The 22,639-nt window shown below is 50.5% G+C and overlaps 2 protein-coding genes across 9 annotated transcripts in view; one reads left to right on the forward strand and one right to left on the reverse strand.

The window, feature by feature from the left end:
• Window positions 1–2,708: 2,708 nt before the first annotated feature.
• Window positions 2,709–22,639, reverse strand: part of LOC144322066 (uncharacterized) — a 184,346-nt gene continuing 164,415 nt past the window's right edge. For 7 of the 8 annotated variants that reach the window (XR_013387624.1, XR_013387626.1, XR_013387625.1 and 4 more), the window contains 5 exons: window positions 4,400–4,505; window positions 4,274–4,309; window positions 3,577–3,687; window positions 3,221–3,262; window positions 2,709–3,136 (listed from right to left, as the gene is read on the reverse strand). Coding sequence is in view for 2 of the 8 variants with exons in the window: in XM_077911592.1 (XP_077767718.1) it covers window positions 4,428–4,505 (78 nt within the window). In the remaining 6 variants the exon portion in view is untranslated. The remainder of the gene's footprint in view (window positions 3,137–3,220; window positions 3,263–3,576; window positions 3,688–4,273; window positions 4,310–4,399; window positions 4,506–22,639) is intronic. The other variant, XM_077911593.1, reaches the window with a different exon arrangement.
• Window positions 10,409–12,658, forward strand: IL3 (interleukin 3). The gene is made up of 5 exons (XM_077910937.1): window positions 10,409–10,661; window positions 10,743–10,778; window positions 11,788–11,880; window positions 11,996–12,031; window positions 12,145–12,658. Exons 1-5 carry the CDS (start codon window positions 10,503–10,505, stop codon window positions 12,250–12,252), a joined length of 432 nt encoding a protein of 143 aa, XP_077767063.1. The 5' UTR covers window positions 10,409–10,502; the 3' UTR covers window positions 12,253–12,658.

Consider the following 22,639-nt stretch of genomic DNA (forward strand, 5'->3'; position numbering starts at 1 on the left):
AGAAAGAAAGAAAGAAAGAAAGAAAGAAAGAAAGAAAGAAAGAAAGAAGAAAGAAAGAAAACAATCATTAGAGAGGTTAGGACAATTAACCTACAAAGACCAAAGAGACCCATGACTCCAACTTCACTTCTAACCTGCTGTCTGTGGTCTTGTGGCCCTTTTGGCACAGACATCTGGGCAGGCAGAAATGTAGTGTGGCATTCCAAGCCATGGGCCTCCTCAACTCACCCCAGCCTTGTGGAGTACTTACCAGACAAGTTCCCTGGAATGATAAGACTGAGACTCAGGAGCTAAATCTGAAAAAGTTCTGAGTTGAAAGAGTCCATTGTAAACCTATGGGACCCAATACACAAGAAGATGTTTGGAAAACGTTAGTGTTCAATAGTGGGGCAAATGTTTCAATCTAAACTTCCACAAATTAGAGATAAGATATGTAAGAAGCCAAATAGAGGGTCCTGTGTGCAGAAGGGAGGAGGTGACAAGGAGGTAGAGGACCCACCATTTGGGCACAACACATAGAGGATAACAGTCGCAGAGCTAAAGAGCTTATGCTCCCAAAAGAATTGGCCAGAGGAGGCTCTGAGTCAGAGGGAGACAGGGCAGAGAAAATGGGTGCAAGCAAGTTGTCCTCCTGTCTCAGTGAACTTCCTCTCACTTCTAGACCTGACAGACCTACAGAAGCAGCTAGTCAGGGCATTTGAATGAGGAGGAAGATGCAGGGGAACAATGGGCTGGATGAAGAGCATGGATGGAGCTTCACAGGGGCACAGGCAGCAGCGGGGAGCAGGCTCTGTAACTGTGAGCTGTGAGAGGCTGCCAAATGACTGGGGCGCAGAGGCCGGCACACACAAACCACCACTTATTCCTTTTTCAATCATCGTCTTTATCTGTGTCCCTTCCTACCACTCATTCCTGACTGGTCAACTTCTTGAGCAGATTCCCAACTATTGAGTCCCTTGCAGTCTAAAAGAAAATCGGGTGCAGCTTGGAGCCAATGTGACACTCACTTTTCCCCCTTCCCTAGGCTGGTTAGTTCTGCCTTGGAGAGCTGCCACCCAATGAGGGTGGGGGAAGGCATGGCTGCATTTTCTCTTTTCCCCTTCCTCTTCAGGACCCCTTCCTCCTTGGGACATTGGAGTGGGGAGGATTGAGACCCCTGTCTCTTACATGACAGGCACTGTTGTCATCCTCTTACTTGTTGTTGCTTTTCGGGCTAGACTTGCCTGACTGCAAGGCTCTCTGTGGCAGGTGGGTCCCATGGGTATGTGTCTGCATCCTTTGGGATTCTGTGAAGGAACAGGCAGGAACCTGCTTACTCCATAGCTCCCCCTCCAGGAAAAACCCTTCATTCTACCTCTTCTGAGCCCCCTGCTCCAGTCCCTGGGATCATCCTACAGTATCTTCCTGAGTTCCTCTCATTGGCAGGTAGCCTTCTTTACCAGGGCTTTAAGCCCTTCTAACTTCTGGCTTTCTGCTTAGGCCTTAGAAAACCACATATTCGGGCAGCCTGGATGGCTCAGCAGTTTAGCGGCGCCTTCAGCCCAGGGCCTGATCCTGGGGACCCAGGATTGAGTCCCACGTCAGGCTCCCTGCATAGAGCCTGCTTCTCCCTCTGCCTGCCTCTCTCTCTCTCTCTCATAAATAAATAAAATATTTTTAAAATGTTTTAAAAAAAAAAGAAAAGAAAACCACATATTCTTGCTCCATCACACTGTGGGAGGCCAGAAGGCTCCAAGGCACTCTGTCCCACTGGTTGTCTTCTTGGGTCAAAGAGGCATAAGCTTGGATGCTGGTTGTCTTTTCTAGGACAACAGGCAAAACCCTACTCAGCATCCTGTTAAACTGACATTTTATCTTGAGACAGTAGTTTACAACAAGCAAATGTCCTCTAGTTGACAGCTAACTAGGAAGAAGACACTTCATTTGCTAACTGTCTGGCCATTAGAGTTGTGTTTTATCGAATCTGGAGGGTTTTAGAATATAAAAAAACTGGAGCATATTTCACATCATGTGGTGTGGACTATATTCTTCTCATCCAGGTGTGGCCCCCAGGCGGTAGAAAAGGACAGGGGGGTGAGAGAGGACCAAAGACTTAAATAGGTGTGAGGGGACTTTGGGAGATCAGGATCCCAAACTAACAAGGGCTATTCATTCTCTGTACCGAAAGAAGCCATATGGATCCTCAATGGGGACTTCATTAGGAAGAAAACCAGAGTGTGTTTCTCCTGGGGCCTGGTCCAAGTGGGCTAACCCTAAGTCACTAGAGGGACAGCAGCAGGGCGGCTGTGGGCAGAGAGGTGTCCAGCTGCTCCGGCACCTTTGAGAAAGAGGATGGGAGCTGCCTGGCCTGGGAGCTGTGGTGGGAATTCCAGCAGTCAGGTCTGGGGCCAGATAGGGGTGGTGGTGCACGTGGGAATGATGAAAAGTGGACAGAGCAGAGAGGTGCTAGGAGGCAGATGTGGGTAGTGAGGAGAGGGATGAGTAGGGGCGTGGGGCTGATGGTGGTGCCTGAGCCAGGGAGAAGGAAAAGATCTGAGTGAGCCCATGCAGGGGATAGGATAGGGAACACCAGGGGGGAAAAAAGACAGAATCCCAAGAGGAATCAAAACCACAGAATTAAAGACATTAACCATGGATGTAGAAACTGCAACCCAGACTCAGATCAAAGAAGAGAAACCCTCTAGAAATGCAACATTGTGCACAAAGTAGCTCTTCATAAAACATTTATTTCTTGCAGAGAAGGAACCCGTTTGCAATCTGAAGTACAAATGATAACAGCTTCACATCTCCTCTGAGCTCTGCTCAGCAGCTCCTAAGAGGGCTCCATTATTACAATAAATAACTCCATAATAGGGTGAACAATAAATAAACTGTTACATAAATAGGATTGTCAATGAGATCTGTGACAGATTGGAACATTAACTAGAATATCAAGGAGGAGGGTTGGAGACCCAGGACCTGAGCCCAGCTCTGAGCCCTGGGAATACAAAGCTCTGGACTAAGACTTTTTACATGAGGCTTTGAAAGTTCCTGGGCATTTCAGTAAGGGCTTCAGGAAATCATCCAGGGCTTCCAGGAAGATTTTCAGCTTCTCTGAAAACTCATTAAAATCTTCTGCTTGGATGTACACTTCTCTCTTTGAAGAAATAAGAAATACGGGTCAGATGTGAAGGAGGCAGAAGGGATATGGTAGGTTCCATGCTCAGTCTGGGCAGCTCACCTGGGGTGTGGGCATGGGCATGGGCAAGGTTTGCAGCAAGTTCTGTGGTCCAGAGACAAGAAAAGCCAGTTAGTTGACCTTTTAGGGGAAAGCCAAGAAGGCAACAGGAGTCTCACTAGGAGCTGTTGGGCCTCTGTGTCTCCCTGCCAGTGACCCTACTCAGGAAGGTACTAGGTGGTAACTGTCCCCAGCCATGGAGGGGTTGGCAGCAAGGGAAGGAGTAGGAACTCAGGTATCAGGGTGAAAATGCTGCTGCTATTTAGGAAATGGGCAAGATAAGGCCATGCACTCTGATCTGGAGTGGGCTCCTTTGTGGTCCTGTAGACCCAGTGCCAGAGAGACCCTCCCCAACACACCTCCAGCTTCTCCAGATTTTTACTGATGGATAAAGATGCATTAGAGACACTGAAGAACTTCTCTGAGATGTTCCGGAAGGCAGCCAGGTTAGACTTCAGAAGGGTATCTTTCTGTAGGACAAAGAGTGATTGAGGGAGGGTTCAGAAGGGGCTGTCCTCATGGTGTGGTGTGTCATCCCTCCTGCCTCCTTTCTGGGATGCCTTTGCTGGCACCCTCCACCACTTCCCCTAGCTTTCTGCATTGGTGCTCTGTCCTGCCCCAGACAGACCAGAAAGAACCCAGCTGCCCCATGAGCGCAGGACCTGAGGTGGTCACAGCACATTCCAGCAAATCCCAGTCAAGGAAAGGCCTGTCCCACCACCTGGCTCCAGATGGGCTCTGGAAAGAGCCTGGGTGAATTGGAAACTTCATGACCCAGCTGCCAGAAGAATCCAAAGGGAAGGAGGCCTGCTTTAGCAATCTAAAATTTTAGAACTCCAATACTTGGAAATAAACATCTACTCTACAACCCCCACATGAGGCAAAGAACAGGTGAATCCAAGTATCTGCCCTTAAAATGGCAGGTAAAGGATAAAAGCTCAGGTGTGACCATCCAGGTGTGCCTGAGCCAAACACTCCCAAGCCCAGGGCAGTGACCAGCAGCATAATGGCAGTCACTGGCAGGGAGACAGTAGGCCCCTGGGCCTGAGCTCTCACCTCCAGCTCTAGCCGCAGATTGAAGTCTTCAGGTGTCTGCAGGGGAAAAGAGAGAACTATGAGTGCCTCTGGCCTGAGACTGCCAGGCCATTCCTACCCATGCCCAGTGTGTCCCCAGCTACTCACAGAGGTAATGTTCAGCTTATAGTAGATCTCAGGGATGGTGCTCCAGTACTCGCAACAGGCCTGCTCCTGGTCTCCAGGGGTCACTGAGAGCAGGGATCTGGAGAGGCTGAAAGGAAGGAAGATGAGAAGCTGAAGGCAGAGGGACGTCCACATCTCTGAATTTCTAGGAGCAAATGTGGTCCTCCCTGGCTGTATGGGATCTGAAGTGGCCCAGCCTCCTTCTCTCTTATAGACCCACTGAGGGGGGTGGGGGTGAGGCAAGGCGGGAAACGGGGTGATGCGGGATGTTCAGAGAAGCCCCAGATGGGCTGATACCCTTTTCTGATAGGGAACCTCCATGACAAACTTATCAACTTATTCATCATTTTCTGGAACTTATGATCAGTAAACTTGAAAAAACCTTCTCAAAGTTTCACCTCACCTCAGCAAGGACGATAAGAACCGCTGCTCACCAGACAGAGTGGGCAACCTGGCTCTGAGCTCACCTGGGCCTGTTTGTGGCTCTCCCAAGCCAGGATCTGGTCCTGTTTTCCCCTGAACAGCTCTCTCTGTCACCCACCTTTCCTGGCCTCCCCTTCCCTGCCTGCAAGGCAGCCAAGATTTTGCCTGGTAACATCATCTCCATGGCTAACCATCTGCATGAAGGCTCAATCACTTAGAAGAGCAGTTCATTTAAGGGGGTGGAACACTGTGTTATTAGCATGTACATCCCTTCACAGTTTTGGAGCAGCTTCTTTGAGAATGGGAAGTGTGGGGGTGAGGGCCCTGTATGTCTGTCCCTCACCTGGTTCCTGGTTTTATCAACATAATAGGCATGCATGTCCCGAATCTTTGTGTTCCAGGTGGGCCATGAGAGAATGGCAGGCAGCAAATGCACATGTGTTTTTAAATAACAAGAATGACATGGTTACCCCCAATTACCAGATTATCTGAGTTGAGTTTAGTAGACTTGAGACTGACAGAATGCCTGCATCCCCACACCCAGCTGTACTGGGGAGCATTCCGTCTATATCATGTCTAGCTCTGCACTCTCCTTAGCTTAGCTTTCCCTTCCTCAGTCTTCCCATATCGTCCAAGCTGGGCGAGGCTGTCCCATTTCCAGGCTTATTATTTTAAACTGTGATTTTCCATCTGTCTTCTCTATGATTGGACTTGGGGAGGAGGTCCATTTGGCACAGTTGGGCCCCAAGGAGGCCACATCCACAGCATGGGATGGAAAGTGGAAGGTCACAAGGGTGAGGCTATGCAGGCCCCAGGGCAGGGGTACAGAGCTGGATGAGACAGGAGTCCAGACCCCCTTTTCCCAGAGCTCTTTCTGTTCAGGTGAGCACATGAAACCTAATAGCACTGCTTGGCCAGCCAGGAGCCCTGAGTTGCCTTCTGTATTGACAAAACCAGGCAGTGTGGTCAGGGTTACCAACGGAAGGTCATGGGCAGACAAAATCTGACACAGGAGGCAATAGAGAGGGTGTAAAGGGTGTCTGTCATGATAACTGAGGTCTGGGTCCCTGCTGGTGGTGGGCACCCCAGAAAATTCCACTAGACCTGTGTGGCTGAGTAGGGTGAGAGGAAGGAGCAGATGTGGATGGGTCTCAAAGTTCACAAGCTTGAACACTGTGGCCCATTCCAAGTGAATCTGTACCACAGGCCTATGGAGACCTATGGGATGGGGCCCAGAGACCCACCCTGAGTCCTTTTCTGCAGACTTGGGTCAGCAGTACTGGCTGGGTTGGCTCTCCCACCCCAGCTCTAGCAGGGCCTCCCTGGTGCCACCTAGAGCTGGGCACCCTCAGCTCATTTCCCTTCCTGATTGCGATCAGCCCAGCCTACAGAGGAGGCTTTCCCTAGGCTAGGGTGATGTAAATACCAGGGGTAGAGTCACTTTATTACAGGAGGCCAGGCCTTTCCAAATGGTTGGGCATGACTATGGCCTGCGGGAGAAGGAGGGGGTTCCAGTGATTTGACCCAAAGCAGCTCCTTTAGAGCCAAGGCAAACCTCAAAGGAGACTCCCAAAGGAGGTCAGTCCTCTGGATGCCTTGAGAGGTCACAGAAGCACTGGGGAGGATACCTGGATGTCCCCTACAGCAGCAGCTGAACAGCCCTCTCTGAAGAATATTCGCTTCATGAAATGCAACTCTCTGTTCCTTGCACAGGGATAAGTACTGGCTTGTTCTCAAATGGCCTCTCCAAGGGGACTGGGCCCACTACCTCCTGCCTGACTTGCTCTGGCCATCCCTGCTCCTTTCTCAGCCCATCATGGCCTCCTCCCATGGCCTCATCACCGTGCCTTGGGGGCCCTCCATTCTATACTTTGGACCTCTCACTTTGAATCCAAAGGCTTTGGATTCTCTCAACCTTCTTGTATTTTAAGCCCAGGCTACCAGCCCCTTATGGTTATCTCCAGACAATCAGCTCACACACTCCCAACCATGGCAGCCTCCATGCCTCTAACCCTACCCACCTCCCTAAATCTTTAGGAGTTGACTTTGTCTATTTCACAGGGGACACAGAAAACCATTTTCCTCTCCTGCCACCAAACCAGTGGACACAATCCATTGCACCCCCACTCCCCACCCCCGGATGCACTAGCTGAGCCCTCTGCTCAGATGAGCAACGTGACACGTAATGCCAGGAGCCTTCCCTGTCCAACCCACTCTCAGCTCAGCTCCAGCAGACAGATCTTCAAGCTTCCCTGTCTGGAAAGATCCTCTCTGACTCTTTCACTCCTCTAGCCACCTACCTCTCTCCCCTTCTCTTCAGAATAAAACTTCAAAGCATCTAGTATCCTTTGTCCCACCTTCATTCATCAGCCTACCGCCACCAGCTTCTGTTCTACTGCACAATAAAACTGCTCCCCCAGAGGCACCAGTGTCCTCTTGTCAGTCATTCCAGTGGCTACATCTTATTCTCACCACACTGTCCCCCTCCTACCACCCTGCATCACCCCTTAATCTATTACTTTCTGGAACTCAGCCTCTAGGGTCAGACAGACCTGCTTGCATTCGATCTTGGCAATGCCACTTTCTATCTGTAGGAACTCAGCCTCCCTGAGCCTCAGTTTCCTAGCTGTGAAACAGTGATAATGAGAAAACCTGCCTCATAGTTTCACTGTGAAGATTAATGAATCAACTAGGGAAAAGAACAGAGCACCCAGCATTTGCTAAGTGTCACTCAGTGGAAGTTAGCTGCTAGATTTTACCTCCATGTAGTTCTCTGCCTCTGCACCAGAAACAACCCAGGCTAGCCTCTCCACCATCTATGGTCCAGAGATGCTCCCACACCCCCTCACTGGCCACCCTGCTGTCCTGATTCTTCCTAGCCATTCTCCCCACAGTGGTTAGACTGGGCTTCCTGGAACCCAAACATTTCAGGGCTATATGCTTCCCTGGCTGGATACCTCACAGTGCTTCCAAAGCTTCTGGCATAAGGCCTAAGACTACCTTCTCCCTTGATAACCTTTGTAAGATTTTTAAAAACAAGGGTATCACTGGGTGGTGCAGTGGTTTAGCGTCTGCCTTTGGCCCAGGGCGCGATCCTGGAGACCTGGGATCGAATCCCACATCAGGCTCCCTGCATGGAGCCTGCCTCTGCCTGTGTCTCTGCCTCTCTCTCTCTCTGTCTCTCTCTGTGACTATCATAAATAAATAAAATTTAAAAAAAGATAAAAAAAAACAAGAAACAAATACTATAAATGTCAAGATTTATAGTAGCATTGCTCGGGTTTTCTTTGCTATAATGCAATACAAAGTCAGGACTTTTAAAGGAGCATTTGCAGGAATGCTCAGCTTTCCTAGCTTCAAAACTGACTGAACTTTAAAATTCCCTCAAAAAGTCCTTTGATTAAAAAAAAAAAAGTAGAGGTTTTTCTCTGTAAGAAATCACATATTTTTGTGTTCAGGTCCCTAAAACTTTTATAAAGAAGGTTAACACCAACCCATGGTAGTAGTCAAGAAGCCCTGTGTCTCTGAGGCAAGGACCCTCAGCCTTACCCAAGCTGAGTACTCTATTTTTTTTCCAGCTTTTAAGCTCAAAGTCTAATAGGGCAGACAAGAACAAATACAAAGTGAAAGTGTTGTATGAGGCCTATACAAAGTTTGTAGGGAGAGCAGATAATAACAGCATCTCACATTTATTAAGCTCTTATGTTATGAGTTCAGTACTTAAAATCAGAACTTCTGCAATGTCATGTGAATCACCTAAGGGTCTTGTCAAAATGCAATTTTTGATTCTGAACGTCTGAGATGAGGCCTGAGCACTTGCACTTCCAATAAGCTCCCACGTGCTGCTGAAGCAGTGGTTCTGAGGTCCAAGATTAGAGGAGCAAGGCTAGCTGTTGGCCTCTCCTCACAAGACTATGCATTTCTTAAGGAGAAGAGCCAAGGCTGTTCTATTCCCAGGGCTTACACATAGCAACTGTTGGATGATTGATGCCTAGTGAGTACCTAGCTATAAGGTTCCCTGGTGTTGCCTCATTTCACTGTGCCTTCAAGACACTCCCTGTGTTTTCTGAGGATGTTCTGGGCCCAGATTCCAGGACCCTTCCTGGCCCATGGCTGAGCAGGACGCCATGTATACTGGCTAAGGGCGTTATTCTCAAAGCAATGCCTTGGGTCACAGCTTCTTCACCTGCCTTCTCTGCAGCCACATCCTGGTCCTTGTCTTTACCAGATCTGCTCCTTGGTCAGAGGCCCGAAACACCCCAGTTTCCCTGCCTCAGCATAACCTTCTATCCTTCATCTCCCCACACTGTATCACATCTCACATTACACTCCCCACAGATTGTATCACATCTCACCCTGACCCCTGGATCTTCCAGCCCGCCTCTCCTGTTCCGCCTCCCCAGGCCCAGTTATCTCAAAGAACTCTTCCCCACACCCTGTCACATTCACCCCTTTGCCAAAACCCTCCGTCCTGGGCTTGAGTCAGGGCCTGACATGCCTCATGGGACAGTGGTCCCCTTCTCCCTTCAGGGGCTGCCTCTGGGCCCCCCTAGCCTCCTGGTTTTCCTGCTTCTTCTCTAGCTGCTGTTACTCTGGTTCTCTATGGGCTTCTCATGGTCTGTCCCTGCCTTCTCCCCGACTCTGCAAAGCCTTCCTACAGGGCCTGTGCCTGCCAAGTCCATACTCCCTCAGACTGGGATCCAGACCCCTGTAACACAGCTCTCTCTGCTATTCCTCTGCCCCCATTGCTAGAGACCCAGTCTGAAACCAAAAGTTGTCTTCCCCTCTTCCCTTGCCTCAGCCCTCAGAGCTTCCAGTTCCACCTCCTAAACCTTCCCAGGCTAGCCCCTTCCCCTGTCTCCCAGGGATAATTTCCTCAAAGGCCCCAGCTCCTCTGTGCAACCAAAGGGAATATCTGGGGCTTGCAGGCAGGCCTCCACTAGAGGTTAAGACCCCAAAACCCAGGGCAGAGTCAGGCTGTCAGATCAATGAAAAAAGAATGAGTGTCTGGTGCCTGGGCTCCATCTGCCCCCCACCAGGAACAGAAAGTGTTGAGGAGAAGCAGCCCACAGGCCATGGGGCAAACCCTAGGGGGCTTTAACACCAGTAACTCAGCATTGGGGTGGGGGGTAGTCAGGAGATGTGCTTCTCAGTGGATGAACCCAAAGGTGAATAGTTAGCTGTGTGACAGGCTTCCAGACAAACTATCGTCTGTTCCAGTGGGCCTTCACTTGGACACCCACATAGGACCAGGGAGTGCCCGGCAGGGTGGTCAGCAAACAGTCAGAGCTGCCCAGGGGATGGCAGGCAGGAGACTTAAGGTAGCTCAGAGTCAGGCAACCCCTCACCTGTCAGAGGGATCTTCTCACCTATTCCACTCTGCCCAGTGGCTAGCCCATCTCTTATCCTCCTTGCAAGAGGAGGAGATAACCTCTGAGTAATTTTTTTTTTCCAAGTTTCACTGATCTCCAGTACTAGAAAGTGATGAATAAGTCTGTGGTTTGCTATGGAGGTTCCATGTCAGATAAAAATTCTTCCGATCCGCTGCTCTCATCGGGGTGTAGGCACAGTCTCGGGGCATAAAAGACAGGACACTGTGTCGGATGCTTCAGAACGCCACAAAGGACCGGGACGAGACAGACTACACCCTGCCAGCCTGAACATGAGCAGCTTCCCCATCCTGCACCTTCTCTTGCTCCTGCTTGGATGCCAAGTCCCACAGGCACAGGGGAGGCCTTTTTCGACAGACCTGCCTAAGCAATACTTCACAATGATCAATGAAATTATGGAGATGTTAAACAAGTCACCCTCGCCTTCAGAAGTAAGTAACTGGGATAGGTTGGCAGAGGGTAGGGAGGGGCTGACAGAGGCCTCACGGCTCTCTCTCCCTCTGCCCCCACAGGAACCCTTGGACTCAAATGAGAAAGAGACCTTGCTGGTAAGCACTCAGCCCACACTTGGGCACCTGGATCCCAATCCACTTCCCATTTGGGTGGCTTAGGGCAGGTCACCCTACCTTGCCTAGCCTCAGTGTTTCATCTGCAAACGGGGTTAACAGTGTGTATCTCAGTGGGGTTGCTATGAGAATTATGTGGCACCAGTGAATAGAGTCACTGGACCAGTGTCAGGTGCTAACAAGCATTCAAAACATTTTCCCAGCTGGGTCTATAATGAGGAATTTTTTTTTTTTTTTAATTACAAATGAAAAGGCAGCTCTAGGTGAACAACTTAAAGGTCTTAACTCCTCATTTTTTAGTAGGGGCAACCTACAATTTCCCCCAAGAACTTTCCTGCCTTCCTTTTCCTTAAGACACTGAATTCTGTTTCTCACACTGACTAGCCCTGGGCATTACCATTTACACTTACTTTTCCTAGTTTCAGTTGGCTTCCATGGTTATCTCACCTTTGTTTGCATGGCATTCCTTAGGTCCAACAAGAGGCTGAATCTCTCCTGAGTTTATTGGCCATGTGTATCCCCCATTTGTAGGCATGCACAGTTCACAGGCTGCACCCACATCCTGCTGGGGTTGGCCTCTCTGTGATTTTCTTCCAGATTTCTAGGAGCCCTTCATTCAGTCAAGGCATTAATCCTGTTATCTGGTCTCTTAGCTGCAAATACTCCCCTGGCCAGCCCTCTACCTTTTGTAGATCTTCTTTTGGACAATGCTTTTTCCCCCCAAGGGCAGAAAGATCCACCCAGGCCCTTGTAGCTTACCTGGAGCCAGGGGTTTGGGGTCAAGGGAAATAGGCCTTGTTTGGGGTATACACTCACCTATAGGCCTGTGCCATTAGGGGTATCTCAGGGACCCACCTGGGGCAGGAGGGGGACTAGCAGAGGACTGTCCAAGGGTGTCACTGAAAGCAGACTTGAAAAACTGGGGATGACTTCAGCCATGTTAGAAGGCTGAACCCTGACCTTTTCCCACGTGTTTTCTTGGTTTCCTTAGGAAGATACCCTTCTGAGGCCAAACCTGGATGTATTCTTGAATGCTTCCAGCAAATTCCACAAAAATGGATTGCTAATCTGGAATAATCTTAAGGTGGGTAAAGCTGTTGAGGGTTTTGAGGATCCCTGTGTTACCCTGATCAGCCTCTGGGGAGGCTGCTCTTTTTCCAGGTGAGTCTCTGACTACCTGCTTTGGTTTCTTCCCACAGGAATTCCTGCCACTCCTGCCCACTCCCACACCCAGGGTAAGCTGATCCCCAAGATGCCCCAAGATGCACGTGGTACGCTCAGCCATGACCTGACTCCTAGCCTGTCATCTACCTTCCACCCTAATATCACCTTCCTTGTTTCTTCACAGGGAGAACCAATCTCTATCATGGAGAATAATTGGGGTGATTTCCAAAGGAAATTGAAAAAATATCTGGAAGCCCTTGATAACTTTCTGAATTTCAAGAACAAACCCTGAGTCCTAGAATTCTCAGTCTGAGGCCTTCTCATCATGGGGCCTTGGATGTCAGATACAGCAGAACACCTGAAGACTCTGGGATGTCTCTCATCTCTCCAGTCCAGGACTGGAGGGATTTCATTTTCTCCTGTGGAGTCAGATGAATTGTCCATTATCTAATTACTGAAACGTGCTGCCTCCATTTGGCCTTTCATGACTATATTCTCATTTTTATCCTATTTATTTATTTATGTATGTTTTTATTTATTACCATATGCAATGGGAAGTATATTTATTTTAGCAAAAGAGTCTATGTCCTGTTCCTTCTAAACAGGACTCAAGAGGGGGACATGGGGCTTGTTCATTTGTACCTCAGGTTTTAAATTGATTTCTACATCTGAGAAAATAAACCACACTCTCTGAACAACTGCTTTGTTGCCAGTGTATTGATTTGACTTAAGTCTTAGTAAACCTGTTGCCTGATGATTGAGCAGTCATCTACCCTCCACCCCAGAACTTCTCCCTGCCACCGGATGAGCCCTGGAACCCACACCCTGGCAATCTGTGGTCTACTGGGGAGCCAGACTGAGTTTTAGAAAATGCAAATCTGACCAGGTTGGTCTGATACTTAATTTCCCAGTCCTCAGGGGATTCTGGACCTTGTCTTTATCCTTAGGATAGCAAAAGAGACCTGCCTCCACCTGTTGCTTCTATTTCCTTATGCCCACAACTACCGATCTCCTTGATGTGCCAGCCAACAGAAGCACTGTGGCTTCCTGGATAAACCACATACCTTTCTTCCTGCCTCTAAACTTTTAACCACACTGACACCTCAGCCTCAAATGCCCTGATCCTGACTCCGCATGGTGAGTTCCTCCTTCAGAAACCAATTCAAATGCTGCCTACCTCTCTTGTCCAGATTATTCCAGGACAGAGCTCTTGTCTGAAAGAGGTAGGTAAATAGGGACCCACTGGAAGGACAGCCATGTAGCCCAGTGCAGCACAGACTGATGTAGATGCTGGGGGCTAGGAGATCACAGACTGTGGTTTCAGTGTGCACCTGACCCTTGAGGTCCAACTGACCCTTTAGCCCTGAGTGCCTTGCTCTCTGGTTCCCCAGCATCCCTCTGGGTGTATCTTCTCCAGTCTGGGGCTGTGGGGGAGAAAGGGGAGAGGAAGACTTCCTCTGTCACCATGCTAAGGAGCAATGTCACCACCCCTCTGATTTCTCACAATCCTCATAAAGGCTTTGGATGCTGACACCAGATGCTGCGGTCCTGAACCTCTTCTCCTGTTTGCTACCTTGATCCACCTCTCCCCTTATGTGATGGATAAGGAATAGCCCAGCTGCTTGAATGGGACAGCAGGAGGTAAAAGAGTGATCTGCTACTACCTCAGAAATATATTCCTCCACTTTTTTCCTCCCTATACAATTTTCTGTTCCCACAAAAATAATTTTTTTCTTACTCATCCCCCCTCTCTCCAGCCTGGACCATGCACAGCACTGTGCGTGCCCAGGGAAGATTCTGTGTTGAACTTGGCCCTGGGAGGAACAAGAGAAGCTCCTGCAGTTTCTGGTAGAACCACTAGGGGGAAGCAGGCCACCAGGTGAGAATGATCCAGGATCCTGGGGGAGGATCTGAGAGTGTGCCCTCAGAGTCCTGATTCCCAGCTGGCTTTCCCCGCTTCTCCTGCTCGCCTGCCCTACTCACTTTTCCACCCACACCTGGTGGCTGGTCCTAATTTCATCCTGAGGCAAGCATTTGTGCCCCACTTCCATGTTCCCCGGCATCACCTCCTTTTCACTCCCTAGAGAGTGGGTCAGCAGCCTTCCACCTATGCCAGCCCTGTTACCCTCTGTCCTGATGAAGAAGAGATGGACCTTGTGGCCTGTCCTGCCATGCTTCTCCCACACCTTGTCCTCAGCAGGCCAGAGCCAGTGGTGGATGGAACCAGCTCATACTGGTCTTTTAAAAAGTTGCCAGCCAGTTATCAGAGCATCTGTAGCCTGAAATTGGCCACAGTGAGAAAATTTACACTGTGGACATTGGCAAATGCTACAAAAAGTGGACTCCTGGCCACTGAGAATCTGCTGAGAAAGTTTGACCAGCTGCTGAAGCTTCTCTTACTTGAGGTGTGGGGAGGTAGCTGGAGACTGCCATTTTGTTCTTACCTGGCCATCCCCATTCAGGGCCCCTTCTCGAAGCTCCTTTTGTCCTGGAGCCACACTAATCTCACTCCAGACTGGATGGCACTACATTCCTTCAGCGCCTTTGAATTTGTGTATTCAGCGAATTCTGACAGAGCACCTATGTGTCAGGGCTCGTATGGATGCTGGGGACATAGCAGTGAACTAGCCAGATGGAGGTGGTCTACAGAGCTTGCTTTACATTGAGTGGTCTAGGAAGGCCTTTCTGAGCAAGTAACACATAGGTTGCAACAGGAATGAGGAGAAAGTACCTGTTGCATGACAACTGGGGAGGAGAGAGCTCTGGACATAGAGAACAGTGCCAAGATCCAGAGACTGAAATGGGCTGAAAGCATTCATGGAACAAAGAGACCTGTGATAGGAGTAAATGCTGGTGGGGAGCCCACAACCCTCCTTTGGCCTCTCCCCTTTCCTTCCTTAGGCCCAGGCCCTGTTTTAGTGACTAATGACTACTGGAGGTGAGTGGTCAGATCAGACACAGACTTGGTGCAGGAAGATCTGAGGCGGTGGCTGGGGGCGGGGGGTGGGGGATGTCAGCAAAGATAAACCCAGAAAGCAGGCAGGGAGACAAGGAGCAATGACACGCTTGAGAGGAGGTGAGCCTTTTCAGATCCTCTGGGGTCTCACCACTGCCCTTCTTACAGAACAGTCCAGCCTGCTCCAGATTAGACTGGGATGAACATAAGCCTGATCCACTGAGGCTCACCCCTGATCCCAAGACTCAGACCCTGCCTGGGCTCAGCATAGCCCCTGGACTGGAGCCTAGAACCAAATCATGGTCTGTTCCCAGTCAGGTTTGGGCACTTCTACATCATGCTCAGCCATCTGCAGGGAGAAGGTTGGTGACTCCCTGGCCCAATGGGAGGTCCAGGAGAGCTCACATTTTCCCTGGAGGACTTTCAGTTTCCTGTCTTCTCTCTGAGCCTGCTCAGACCATCCTTAGTGCCAGATCTATAAGTCCATTTGCCACTAGTGGGCAGCAAAACCCCATCATAAGTCCCAGGAAGGCCATCTGAAAGTCATAGTTCCACCTTCACAAATCCAAGGGGCCTTTTCAGCAGGAAAGTAGATTACCTCAGCCAGGAATTTTATTTTTTATTTCAACTTAAGAAACATTATAGCTTTTCTTTGGAAGGGCAATATAAGAGTATATATGCTCTTTTCTGAAAAACTTGGAAATACAGAAAAAGAAAGCAAAGAGAAATTGCTAGGAAGGCAAGCCTGTAAGGAGAGGTATGCTCAGAGAAGCATCGCCACCTCACTCCATAGTGTGAATCCTCCTGCTCCAGGGAGGCTCTGCTCTTCCCAACCTGTCCTGGAAACTGCACTAGACTCAGTTCAGTAAACACCTGGAGGATCCTCCACAGCTTACCTAGGCTGGGGCCAAGACCTGGGGAGATGCTGAGTCAGGCCCTTAGGGGCTTCTTGGCTATGTCCAGTTGGCCCAGCACAGTGTGGTGGGGGTTAGCACAGACAGGGCAATGGATGAACAGATACAGGTCTCGTTAGAGGGGCTTCCTACAGACAGTGATGCAAAGGGAGCTTGAGAAAGGACTAGGGGTTCATCTTGCAGAAAGAGGCACAGAAAAGGATGGTAGGCAGATGACAATGGAAATGTGATCTGCAAGAGAATGAAGATCTAAGACTATAGGGTAACCTGGGAGCATGGGGAGCATCTACACCACTTACAGGGTCAGACTGTGGGTGCCAAGTGGCTCAGTGGAACCAGGGCCTCCAGAACTCCCTTTGTCACTGCCTTTGACCCTGGAGCCCAGTCACCCTGGGTATTGGGGACCTCTGGGTCTCAGCCTGACCCGCTCCTTCATTCATTCCTCTCTGATCTCAGGATAGCCCAGCCTGCCTGGCCACTGTGGAGACAGCAAGACTGAACAACCATGGCCTGAGGAGTGCTGCATGTATGGAGGGAGAGGGGTAGGACGGTACCACATCAGACACCATGTTTAACATCCACAGGAAGGAACCAGAACAGAGAAGAGAGATGCTGAAGGAAAGATGGGCAGTCCAAGCAGAGCAGGATCCTTGGGCCCAAGGTAGGCAGGAGGCAGAGTAGAAGCTTGAGTGAATTCCCTCTGGGGGGCAGGGCCTCACATTTTCCCTTGAAAACCTCAGGCCAGGCAGGGGAGATGGATCAGGCAAAGTTGCTGCTGCCCTCCTGGACTGAGAAGGGGCTCAGGGAAACCCCTCAATGACCCCATGAAGTCTATGATTAACCTTATTTTACATATGAAGAAACTGAGACACAGAGAAATTAAGGGAGTCTGATTCCAGAGCATGGATTTAAGGATCCACTGAATCACAGGAGCCTTTCAAGTCTAGTCCCCTGGCTGGACCCAGTCCTCTAGAGGTACCTCCCAGCTCTATAACCTCGTGGTTCCAGCTCCAGTGGCAGCACAGCTACAGAGCCTCAGCTCCATCTTCCACTCACTGAGCCACCATACATTCATCATCCAAATCCTCTACATGCCCACTCTCCCTCCTTTTACTCAGTGCTGCCCACATACACACGCAGTGAGGTTTAGATCCAGAGCTTGGCCTCTGTGCTCCTGTGTCCCCCCCCATCCCCATGCTTCATAGCCCCATGGCTCACATCTATCTCCTGCCTTGGCAGGCAGTCAAGGCCTTTCTCCTCCCACCCTGCTCCTGACCCCAGGCTCAGCTTGTACCACAGCTTTGGCTCATTCTTTGACACCTCCCTCTTTCCCCTCCCCAGGCCCTCCATGCTCCCCAGACCCACAGAATCCTAGTCTGAAGCTTTGTTACTGCTTCCTCAGACAGGTGCTCCCAATCCCTACCTTCAGCAGGCACCATGTAAGTGTCCTGCCCGAACCCTGCCCTAGAGGGTATATGGGCTGTGCTGGAGACCAACTAGGTGCAGCCAGGACAGCACGCTATGTGGATGAAGATGTCCACCTCTGAGGTGGCCATGTCAGGGAGGCATAAGGAGGGTGGCCTCTGGAATGGGAGGGGAAGACGAATGGCAGGCTGTAGCTGGGTATCAGAGGACACAGACATAGCACAGAGCTATAACAGCATGAGAATGGCAAGTAGGTTGGTTGGGTGCTCCCTCCCCTCTTCCTTCCACTGTTTGTCCTGATCCTTGTGGACCTGCTGGGGCCCTCCTGAATATGGTAATAAAAAAAAAAAAAACCCAAAAACCAAAAAGCAGACAGCCACTACTTCCCCTCAGAGGGAGGGTGAGCCTTGAATCAGGGAGGAAGATGAAACAACAGGGAAAAACCCACCTGTACTGGTGGGTACCCAATGAATAGGACTCCATTCTCCTCAGGCTGACGGCCTGACTCAATGACTGCCTGTTCCTACAAGACAAGGCCCTGGGCCACTGGCAGCCTGCGACCACCTCCTTTCCAGAATAGGGACAGGGGTAGGGAGGACAGTCTCCTGTCTTAATGTTCTCAGCTGGCTCTTTTCCTCTGACTGAGTGACTTCCTAGTTAGTGGACCTCAAATATCCAGGCTGCGGAGCAGGGTCTGCCTCCTGGGGCTAGGAGTAGGGAGGTGTTTGGGCACTGAGGAGGGGTCTGCACAGGTAAACTCCCACTCAGGGAACCCTACCTCCAGGCTATGAGAAGGCTATGGAGGCTGGTCTACATCCCAGGAATCACTCTCCTCCCTTAAGGCCAGGGAGATAGAGACCAGAGGTGGGGAGGCACCCAGTCAGCCAAAATAGAAAGTATCCCTCCATGTAGCCCCCCAGTGCTCTCCAACAACTGCAGAGTAGGACTCCATCCTTTTGTGGAGAAGAGCCAACTGGGGCTCAGAGGTGGATGTCATAGCCTGAGGTCATACAGCAAGAAAGGCCCAGCTCGGAGGCAAGCCTCCAACTCTGCATTCATTGTAAAGGGAGCTGCTGTGTCCCAGCAGGCTGCACAGGGAAGGGAACTCAGTACAACTCATACTCAGGGAAGAAATAAATATATGTTCAAGGAGAGAGAGTTTTGAGTCTATGGTCCCAAGGCTGAGAGGAGACATCCCCAAGGACTCCCTTCAGGCATCCCAGAGACACTTTGTGGGCCACTCCCCTCCATAACTACCCCCATTCATTTTCACCTTTATCACTCCTCCTAGGCCCTTGGTCTGAGAACAAAAGTTGTCCACTCCTGTGAGGGGCTAGCTGCCCCCCCTCCCGAGTAAAGTGCCAGAAGGGGCAGAGTGCTCTGCCCAGAAGCCGAGGTACGTAACAGGGAGTAGAGGAAGGCCCTGAGGCTCAAGGCCAGAGCCCTCTGGGACCCAAAGAACCGGAAGCAAGAGACATGCCTGCCCAACAAAAGCTTCACCAAGAGTCTGAGGGAGCCCTGGCACTGCAGGAATTTCCTGACAGAAGCTTATTCCAGAGCCACCAGAACAGAAAGCCCATATCTGCAACCTTGAATCAGGCTCATCAGCTCCGGGGTAGGCAGGTATGGGAGCTGGGCCCAGATCTCTAGGCCCTCACCCAGCACACTGGACTGGATTCCAGCCCCAGACACAAAGGGCAGTTAGGGGCATGACAGGACTTTAGGAAGTTGTAAAGGCTTCTGGTCTAATGATTTCTCTTCCTTTTCATTTTTTTAAAAGATTTTATTTATTTATTCATGAGAGACATGAGAGAGAGAAAGAGAGAGGCAGGGACATAGGCAGAGGGAGAAGCAGACTCTATGCAGGGAACCTGATATGGGACTTGATTCCAGGACTCCAGGATCACGCCCTGGGCCGAAGGCAGGCGCTAAACTGCTGAGCCACCCAGGGATCCCCACTTCCTTTTCATTCTTAATGCAGCATCGGACAGTTCTTCCCAAGGAGGCAAATAAAGGAAGTGGCTCCTTCTGGACACCTGATGACACTCCTCACTGGGGATGAGGCCAGGGGACAGGGATTCAGAGATTCACAGGCAGAGGATGCACTTCCAGCCCTGGAGAAAGCACACTGGGCATGAGGCATAAGTGGTGGGGAGGGCATCATGGAAGGCATGCCTACACCCACCCATGGGGTGTCACTGGCCTGAGTGTGCAGTTGTTAGGTCCTAAGGAAATAGCAAGGAAGCCCCAAGAACCAAGGAATGAAGCAATAAAGGGTGTGTCATCATTCTAAGCCCAGCCTTACAAGTTGGTACCCCTGACTACTACCCAAGGCCTGGCTTACTCCATGCAGTGCTTTGGTGAGAACTTCCTCTTCACCAATGACTTCCAAGTGTCTTAGGCCTTGACCTCCCTCTGACCTCTGGGCCCATATAGCCACAACTGACTGAGACTTCCTGGAGGTCCCCTGGCCTCTCAAACTTGCCATATCCAGTCCAGTCTAGAATAACTCCCCAGACCTCTCTGTTATCTTGGGTCTCTCCCACTGCAGCAAATGGCCTCACTATCCACCTAGCTTCCTGAGCCAGAACCCTGAGTACCAGGCTCCTCACTCACTTCCTGCCCCAAACCCACACATGCAACAGGTCCCTCTCAAGGACTTAAATGTTTTCATTCCTACTTCTTGATTGCCCCTCCTGTCTGTTCATTCTCTGTGCACATGCTGGTTGATGCCCTCAACACTGTGTCCATGAGTCTGGGCATCACCTTTCCTGCTCCCTACCTAGTATGACCACCAAACGTGAGTTCTCAGTGCAGGGGACATGAGGTTGGCCACATGTGGTAGGCCTTCCTATAAGCTTGGCTGTATGGAATCAGAGTCCCCACATGGCTAATGGTTAAGAACCCTCAGATCCTTCCAATGCAGTCAGAACCACCAGTGCCAGAGACTGGGGACACCCAAAAAGCAGGATAAGAACTGGGATTGGTTTGGACAGGCTGGGTCTTTTTGGGTTATATCCCTGGGGACCTAGACAGAGGAGATGCAGGAGGAGTATGCCTGGAGCTATGACTACATAGGCCAAAGATGTTGCTTCATATGTCTGGTGTGGCCTGTAGTGATCCCATTCCCTGTGGAGAATGAGCCACTCATGGTGCTATCCCTGCACCAGGATCTCTTAAGCATGATACAGGACCCTTTGAACCCTAAGTCTGGGTGGAGTCCGGGCTTTCTAATTCACTATATCTGCAGAAAGACATTGTCAGGTACTAGGGTTGGGCAAGGGGAAGCTGTCCCTGCAAATTCCATCAAGGCTGAGTCTTCTGCCCAATTGGGGCTTCAGAAACCTTCCAAAGTGGAGTGAAGAGCTGAAGAAAGTTTGAAGCCTCCCTGGGAGGTTTCCCCCACAATGTTTCTAGATAGGCAACAATTTCCTCTGTGAGGCAATGAAAATTAAACCCATTGTAGAGATAAGGGAGCCAAGGCTTAGGGAGGAGGGAGTTACTCAGGGATCAGTGGTGGACAGCCCAAATCTGAAACACAGAGGTGCCTGGATGGCAGGCTCTGTTGGGGGAAATTCTGCCCTTGACTCCCAGGGCTTCCCTGGGACATTCACAGGCCACTCTAGCTTCTCTGCCAACAGTTGGAGGAGTCTCCCTCTACAGCTGCTCTGAGGGAGAACATCCCCATGCTGGTCTAGCCAAATGAACAGCATTTCCTGACTTTCTGATCCCTAAAATGGTAGCAGACGTCAGAGGAGCAGGAACAGATATGGGTTCAAATCTTCTCTCTGCCATCACTGTGTGGACTGGGCAAGGCCACTGGTCTCCTGGATTCCCACACCAATGGCTCGCAGGCCAGAGTGGGTGAGATCAGCTGAGATGCCCATGTAGAGGTCCCACGGGATGTGCACACTAGGAGGCCTGTTTCCTTCCCATTGTGATAACTTCCTCTGTGATAAGGAGCCTGGGGTGGCCACAAGCCCCCGTTTCCTCCACAGTCTGTGGGAGGACACTCACAGGAAACCCCTTCCAGAGGGTTTTCTCCTGGCCCTGTGGGAAGGTGGAGCAAAGAGGAGTCACACTGCCCACCGCGGTCCCTGCTCTCACCCTCCCACAGTCCCATCCGGGGCCCCTGAGTCAGCACACGCATTCGATGTTATCGCTACCACTTTCCATGCGGTGCAATCTAGGAATGCCTGCCCATGTCATGGCCTCAGCCTTGATGTCATCTTTCCAGAAGAATGATGTGTGGCTGCCCACGAACCTCACGGTTAAACCCAGGAGCTCTGTCCTTCACAGTGACTTTGATGCCTGTGGGCTACCTGCTAGAATGAACTTCTCCTATGGCTCCTGCTTCTTCTCCTTTTTTTTTTTTCCTTTTAAATATTTTATTTATTTATTCATGAAAAACACAGAGAGGCAGAGACAAAAGCAGAGGGAGAAGCAGGCTCCCTGAGGGTAGCCCAATATGGGACTCGATCCCAGGACCCCAGGATCACGCCGAGCCGGAGGCAGATGCTCAACTGCTGAGCCACTCAGGCGTCCCTCTTTTCCTTTCCTAATCTCCCAGAACCTTGGCCCTGGCAGTGGCTCACATCTCTAGCACACCCTTAGCCCTTAAAGCTGTTGTGTTGGCCCTTAGCCCTTCTTGGCTAACCCTCTCTGGCCTTAGTGATTGCATGGACATGGACCATTTACATCTAGGTCCGTCTCCTGCACAGGCAGCCTCCAAACCACTGAAACTTCCTGTGGGTCCTTAGACACTGCAAACCTGCTCCTTCATCCCTAGGTCCCCATCTTAGACACCTAGACAGTGTCCCTAACTCTCTTTACTGCACCCTCTGGGGAGGGTGTTGAGTAGATTAATCTCACTTCTCCATACATGGGGCTACTAAGTACATAAAGGCAGGGCCATGTTTTCCACCATCCCTGTATCCTCCTCCCCTGCTGGGACCCTAGTTGGTGATCAATAAAAATGAATGAATGACTGAATTACTCCATTATATCATCAAGTCCTCAATAATTCTACTTCCTAAATCTCTCTGGAACCTGCCTCCTCTTCACCATACCTGCTCCTAAAACTTTATCTCTTTGTTCCCCAAACATTCTTCCACTAGTCTGTCCTCTCCCTCTCTCCTACAATCTGACTTGCCCACCTGGCTGTACTTACCCTTTCAGCCTGTCCTGGGAGGTGGCATCTCCCAGGAAGCTCTTTGGTCTCCTGTGGACCCCTAAACTGGGAGGTGTTTCCTTGGGATCCCTCAGCTCTGAACTTTCCCCATCCCAGCCTGGATCCATACAATGAGATCCAGTGCTATCTCCCCTACCAGGCTGGGAGCCTCCAGGGCCAGATGTGAGGGCCAGTCAGAGGGTCCCATTCATTT

The sequence above is a fragment of the Canis aureus genome, chromosome 10 (assembly GCF_053574225.1).
Source record: "Canis aureus isolate CA01 chromosome 10, VMU_Caureus_v.1.0, whole genome shotgun sequence".
In the NCBI taxonomy this organism is placed as follows: Eukaryota; Metazoa; Chordata; class Mammalia; order Carnivora; family Canidae; genus Canis; species Canis aureus.